The sequence below is a fragment of the Oratosquilla oratoria genome, chromosome 1 (genome assembly GCF_046742065.1).
Source record: "Oratosquilla oratoria isolate Oo_2021 chromosome 1, ASM4674206v1, whole genome shotgun sequence".
NCBI classification, from domain to species: Eukaryota; Metazoa; Arthropoda; class Malacostraca; order Stomatopoda; family Squillidae; genus Oratosquilla; species Oratosquilla oratoria.
The window spans coordinates 35,653,647-35,661,146 of record NC_134777.1 but is presented as its reverse complement, the minus strand read 5'-3'; the positions used below and the strand labels follow the sequence as shown (position 1 = coordinate 35,661,146).

General features: G+C 42.4%; 1 protein-coding gene across 2 annotated transcripts in view; it reads left to right on the top strand.

The window, feature by feature from the left end:
* Window positions 1-4,228: 4,228 nt before the first annotated feature.
* The window catches only part of LOC143032857 (bumetanide-sensitive sodium-(potassium)-chloride cotransporter-like), a 292,888-nt gene continuing 289,616 nt past the window's right edge, over window positions 4,229-7,500 (top strand). For both annotated transcript variants that reach the window (XM_076198045.1, XM_076198052.1), the window contains exon 1: window positions 4,229-4,511. In XM_076198045.1, the coding sequence (XP_076054160.1) occupies window positions 4,239-4,511 (273 nt within the window). In that variant the 5' untranslated portion in view covers window positions 4,229-4,238. The remainder of the gene's footprint in view (window positions 4,512-7,500) is intronic.

Sequence of the window (7,500 nt, the reverse complement as noted above, 5' to 3'; positions counted from 1 at the left end):
GGGAAGCACATCACCATCCAGGACCTTAGGCTGGACTGGGTTTACCAGTATCAGTACCTGGGGGTCTGGATTGATGAGAGGCTCACCTTTCAGAATGAACTAGCCTATCTCAAGGAGAGACTGAAGGCAAGAACCACAGTTATGAGGGCAATGACGGGGAAGGCACTTGGTGCCACGCATCAGGTCCTTCGCACATTTTATGTGCACGCAGTCCGCAGTTTGGTGGACTACGCTGCCCCAGCTCTCATAAATGTGGCAACTGCCAAGCTTGAAGACCTGGAGCCTTGGCAAAATGCCGGAGCAAGGATTATCCTGGGAGCTCAACCTTGGACTTAGATCGTCAACCTCCAAATGGAGGCTTCATTGCCTTCATTAACATCACGGGTCAGAAGGCTGGAGGTCGACTTTCTTGCCAAGATAATCCAAAGCCCTAGGATAACTGAGCTGAGTCAGAGCCTTGTGACAGCTCTGGGACGGGTGGATACTCTTATCCACTCTGACACCTGGCTATCACAGGCGGCTGGGATCCTGGACTCCTTCAGGCTCACCAGCACTCTCCTTGAGAAGGGTAGGGACTCTCCACACCCAGAGTTCAAGCCCCCACCACCATGGCTGTCGATACCTGCAACCTTCGTTGTCACAAAGCTTCCCAGTAAGAAGAAGTTATGTGATCAGGAAAGAGTACGAGCGCAGGCCCTACAAGGCATCCGCGCACTGTCGGAACCTGGAATGGCGGTCTATTACACGGATGGCTCCGTAGACCCCAACAGGCCTCGCAGTGCGGGGGCTGCTTTCGTGACGGATGGTTTGACCTACGGCAGGAGAGTATCTGATCATGCGTCCACTCTCCAAGCTGAGGCCATAGCGGTCCAAGGAGCGTTAGAGCATGCTCTAATATCTCGAGCTGGTCCTGTGGTGATCCACACGGATTCACAGTCTCTGCTAGGCAGCTTGGAATCGATACAGCCCAACGACAACGTACGCCTCCTGACCTCCATCCTAGCACTCCTGCTGAAGCTGCATCAGCAAGGCAGGAGTGTTACGCTCAACTGGGTGCCAAGCCACGTAGGTGTCCCAGGTAATGAGCTAGCCGACGCCGCAGCTGAAGCGGCGCGCCAAAGACCCGAAGTCGATGTTGTCGTCCCTCTCAGCAGAAATCAGTTGCGCATACGCACCAGGGCTCTTAATCAGGTACAACGGTTCCTTCAACACAGACTGGAGGCAGAGGTGTCAGAGAGAGCGAGGTGGTACAGGGCAGTCACAGACTATGAGCCCCTTGTACTTCCTCGCTCCACACCTAGAAAAGTGGAAACTCTGCTCTTCCGTCTGCGACTGGAGGACCGTTGTTTCTGGCAGATCAAGAATAACTCAACACCTGAAGAAAGAAGATGCCGCCGCTGTAGCCACCCTGAAGCATTACCTCAAGCATTGCCCCGCAACTGCTTTTCTGAGGAGAGGGCCTCCGACAACATCTGAGGGTCTTGTGCGTCGCCTATGCCGCCACTTAAGCGCTTACGAACTGCGTCGGCTGGTGGAGTGTCAGCCCCACCTATAAATTTATATATATATATATATATATATATATTTATATATGTCTTCAGTTAGTACACCATTCACTGAACCATCCACTTGTAACATCTTTACCCGAAACACTTAACACCGATACATCATGAAGGGTGCATTCGCCGGGATGTGCATACGCATTTTACATGAGTATGCACATCTTGTGAATGTATGAGTGTGTGTGGTTGGGCCCACACACACTCATAAGTCAAATCACCCTCCAAACGGGCTCACACTTAAAGCCCGTGGGAATACTTTTTCCCAAACTAAACAGAACAGAACAGCCCACCATCGTGACTCCACTTTTTCCATTCAATATTGTTCCCAAGGATAGAAGCGCTGATTATCAGTAATGAAATATAATATAAGCATGTTGGCCAACTTATTCTAACCAATAACATTTCAACTTGATAAATCAGGAAGTTGAAACGTTGTTTCCCGATGCCCAGAATACGTCTTTTCCTCTGATATGTGAGACCAGAGCTTATGGATACAATGTTGTTGTTGAAGGTGTAGGAGTATAAGAGGCTGGTAGATAACTGCGTAGAAAGAGGAGTAGAAGACGAGTGTTATATTTTTATAGTGTACATAATTCCTTAGGGCGAGGAGCTGCACAAGTTCGCTCTTAACCTTGTGTTTATAAACAATGGCCGGGGGACCGAATATTTTGCTTAATATTTGTAAACTAAGTTATGCAGATATTCAAGATTTCGTAAGTAAATAATATTGCATATAGACTTGTAACAACGAATCTAATTGTAGAAAGGATGGAGGAGGAGAAATTTCAATTGGTTCACAATTGTAAGATCACACTAATAGTAACCTGCTTTAAAAATAGGAGCCATTTAAGATTTTGAACCAATGGGTCACGGGTGGTCTAGTTATTATTATTATTGTCATCATCATCATTATTATTATTATTATTATCATTATTATTATTATTATTATTATTATTATTATTATTATTATTATTATTATTATTATTATTATTATTATTATTATTATTATTATTATTATTATTATTATTATTATTATTATTATTATTATTATTATTATTATCATTATCATCATTATTATCATTATCATTATTGCCACTATTCATTATTATCAACATTTCATTATCATTTATGACCCTAATTTTCAGTGGCATGAGGTCAGTCAAATCGTAAACATCGTTATAATCACGACTGCAGCTAATGCTGCCAACAACAATACTGCACAAATGCCAGTTACTACAACTTCGAGGTGAGGGCGCTCCGAATCCTGCCACCACGCTACAAAGCCCTCTGTGAGGGGTACCGTCCTAGCCTTCCGATGGGGGGGGGGGGGAGTGTGTGACGTTAAACCATATCATCATCATCATCACAACTTCAACTTCTACTACTACTGCTGTTGCTGCTACTACTACTACTACATCTATTACTACCACCACCAATTCTATCACTGTTTTACTATTACTACCACCACCACTACTGATGCTGCTGCTCTTACTCATACTACAACTACTGCTACCTTTACCAACACCATCACCACTACTACTGCTTTTTATCGTAATTATTAATTGGGTTTTGATAACTGTTCCTTGGCCCAACTGTCCAAGCATAGTATAATTTTTCGTTGCATCTAATGGCCTCTTTTGGCACGATCGTCATCTAAGCTGTGAGCATATTACTTAATTATATTGGAATAAGTAGTGGTAAGCCACGTAACACTTCTGCTAAGGTCCTCACTAGGTCGAATAGAATAGCTTGATGATATCAACCAGAACAAAATCAACAGTCATTGATATTATTGTAGTCATATCATATTAATTCTTTTCACATTTTCACAGTTTTATTTTCGTTTTTTATCTCAGTTGCTGCAGGTAATCTTATCCAACGGATGGAAATCGAACCCTCCGCGGCGAAAACGTGAACATGTCGTACCAATACCGCTGTTTCGTGTATGCAATATCGTTGGTTGTCACTAGACGAATTATTTGTATGAAAGTCACTCCGTCCATATTATATGACCAACACAACAAATTTGACCAGCATCTCATTAATTCTGCTTCCCTTCTTATCTTAATTATCTTAATCATACAGGTTAGTTGAAGTGTTATGTACTCATTTCAGCTCTCAAAACTAAGCCTGCGTATTTAGAAGGTGCAACTTCACAAACCTGATAGAAAACTGATTAATAACACGTTCTACAACTGTTTGAGCTCCAAGCGACGAGCTTGATCGGCCGAAGGTAAAGTGTTACCATATCATCACAAGTCTTCTATTTATTTATATATATACCAGTCTGTGATACATAACAGTAAAAAATCAAATATACAAACTGCAATCGAAGAGTCAACGATGAGTGATTGAATGGAAATGGAAGAATGTACGTGAACATGCGCAATGAAATTCATTTTCCTTCTTCACAACGCAGGCACTCGCACACATGCCGGGAGGGGAAGAGTTACCATATAGTCATATTATCAAAATATTTATGATAGTACTTATCACTTGCTCTCTGTATTAATGCACATAACTAGATATAGAATCAAATATGATTATAAATGTGTTGAAATAATTCAAATGAATATATAATAACAAGTTATTTAGCTAAATTGCACCTAACCTTTAGCGAAAACCGCTGTTATAAATACAGCTCGTGTGCGTCGTCTGCACTCAGTTGCTTCTACGATGAGCGGAGACGAAGGTGAAACCTTGGAACTGGACGCCTCCCGTTTTCAGGTGGCGTCCGTGGATGGGGAAGACAATGGAGACAGTTACTTGTCTCCCACCACCCATTCATCTGGTGTGTATGAAACGAGGTATCAGAAATCGCTTCGCCATTACCTGACCCGCGAAGCTTTACCCAAGGAATCGCACTACAGAAACCTCAACTCCATCGTCGACGGATCGGCAGCGCGCCCCACATTGGATGACCTGCATCATGCAACTTTCCGTGAACAGGTAAGCATATTCATCAATACTACTGCAATCGCATCAACATATATGTTACGTAGTGTGGGTTGGAACAGTTACTGATGCAAAACAAAAATTTTGACAAGGTGAACTCAGAAAGTCACTTAAAAGTATTACACAGGTATGTGCATTCGTATCGCAAGTGCTGGCGGCAGCATGTAGCAAGAGTGGAGTGAAGTGTATTGTGTTTGGGCGAGAGAACCTGTGTCAGGTATACGAATACGCGGAGCACGAACACAGATAAAAGAAAACGAAGTGAATTTGAATATATTTGCGGAAGCACTTTTTGAACCAGGGATTTGGGCGTCATGGTGAATCAAAGGGTCGTTATGGAAAGTTGTAGACATTCGTGAACACATGGCCTCTGGTGAACGTTGAACATATTTTGGCGCCCCCGTACATTTGCTAGGGGGCAAAATATAATGTAAGATTTGAAGGCGGCGAATGGAGTCTCAACAGCACTTGCTCCATTCATACAAGGGCTAAGCTCTCAAGAGAATGAAATGGATGAATAAATGTAACGAAATGACTATGTTGATAGGGTGATGTCCGTGGAGTTGGCTAGACTAAAAAGGCCGCTGACCTGTAAGGCTCATCGCGTGGCCGATTGGACGGCGAGTAAGATACGCACAATCGTTTCTTACGCCTCGACAATTTCTCATTAAAGATTGAAATAGCTTGGTGGCAGCCAGAATAAATATAAGAATCGTCAATAAAAGTGAAAGTGTTTCTACATAGTTTTACACAGTATTTAGTTTTGACGAGTATTAGTTCAAGTTCAGTAAGTAGATGTTAAGGGCAGAACCCGTTCATACCGGATGCCTGGTGAGAAAACCCGACTAGTTTGGCAAGAAGACATTGGTTGTGGGGATGTGTCGGTCAAGTGTCAAATCTCCATCACATGTGTTCGGTGGGAATTGGGCGCAGGTGAGGTCCGAGAGGTGTAGAGGACTAGGTGGCATGAGGCAAATATTTGTGTATTTGTTAGTTCCTCCGTTTATGGATCTCCTATTGGGGAGGGGTTACGTGTATTCAGAGAAAGGATTGGTTAGTAGGGAAGCAATTCTGATAAGGGTTAGTATGATGCATGGGACGATGTGGATTGAAAGAAAAGTAGGTTGTAAAAGAAGATAAGGTAAAGGTTGTTTAAACGGGGGTGTAATGCTGGGTAGACTTTAAAACGGGGTCTGATTCAAAGGTCGGTTCAACCAAGTTTCAGATCATTTGGGTAAAATCATAAAAATGGGTGAAAGAGTGAATTATTAGTAAATAAATAGATTATGCAGGGTTTCAAGAAAAAATAACCATCTTTGTTTCTTCTTGTTTACACATAGTACAAACTAGAACAGAATTAATTCGTTGGTGCTGGTGTAAGGCGAGTTCTTTATAACGGGGTAAAGGAATAGCGTGTCGTCGAGGCAGAGTGAGAGATCCGTAGCTTGACGCGTTCGAATATGAGGGGACACGTCGAAACATAAAGTTATGAAACGATCGAACAGAGTATATTTTTTAAGGAGAGAAGTGGGGGTGAATGACAGGATTGCAGAGGGAAGGTCCCTGAATGTAGGAATCATTAGAGAAAGGAGGGTTGTATCTGAAATAGCCACGAGGCTGTGGAAGGAAATGTCTATTGCACAGGGTCATTTTGTAATGTGGTTTTCAAGCGATATCAGATTCATTAGCGTTCACACATTTTGATCAAATAGTTGTGAATGTCAACGCATTCGATAGTGCGCACATTTTTTCTGCGTCGTGGTATTTTGGTCTATCGAATTGATCATCCAAATTAATTATTCTGTTTACTCTGGTTGTAAAACTGCTGAATCTCTTGGCTCCTAATTTCACCTACATCAGCACCTGTGTTTGTGGAGGCGCAAGGATCGTAATGGATTCGGGTAAGTCGGACATGTCACATTTCGTCGGGGATAGCCGGCGTTTCTTTCCGTGGGAACTGCAGAGCCGAAGAGGTGCCATGGTGGCTGCGTGTATGCTCGTTATTATATCGCAGCTGCTTTTTTCGCGGGGATTTGCCACCACTGTTGTGAAGATGCAGTCTCAGGTCTAAGCGGGGAAGGATGACTTAACCAGTTTCTTCGCTGCATCGTTGGTCTTTTTGCAGTACACTTAATTTGTTCTTGAATCAATTAGGGCTCCACCATTCTTTCCCCAAATCTTGGTTTCTACATCTCGTTCTTATATGATTGCACTGGATCCACTGTGTATTCTCACCACTCCATTTCCCCCCTCAATGATATTGTACAGCTTATCACCTTTGTGTCATTTACTGCTATATTCCTCGGATCATGTAAAGAACCCCTAATCCCATCATCCCGCTCGGAGGGGATAGAGTTGTTGGTTAGGTTTGGCGAGATCTGAGGAAAAACAACGGAAAGAAAAAAAATTAATGGAATACATGGAACCTTGTGGGGAGGAAATTGTTCGTGTGACTGCTCTTCGGATTTTTTTTTTTTTATGATCTAATTCCTCTCTCCAGCCTATTCAATCCTTCAACCATGTAATCACTTTCCTCCATCCTGTCGCCCTTACTCGCTTATCGTAAGACAACAGATTTTCTTGTATTACTTATATCCCCAGGCAGTTTCGTTCTGTTCGATGGCACTCTTTCCATTGCTATATATATATATATTTATATATAATATATATTTTTCTCACAAAACCAAAATGTCGTAGCACATTCGTAAAACGTTTAGATATAACCCACAGTCGGAGAAACAAAGCAAAAGAAACAGACTATCTGTATATTTCGACCATAACTGTGGTCGTCTTCATACACACACACACACACACACACACACACACACACACACACACACATATATCTAGATATATATATATATATATATATATATATATATATATATACATGTACAACACTGAATGGGTCCCAGTGACTAGAGATACATTTTTATCAACCACATTGCACTTTAATTCCACGCCCTCAGCATCGGAAGAGCCG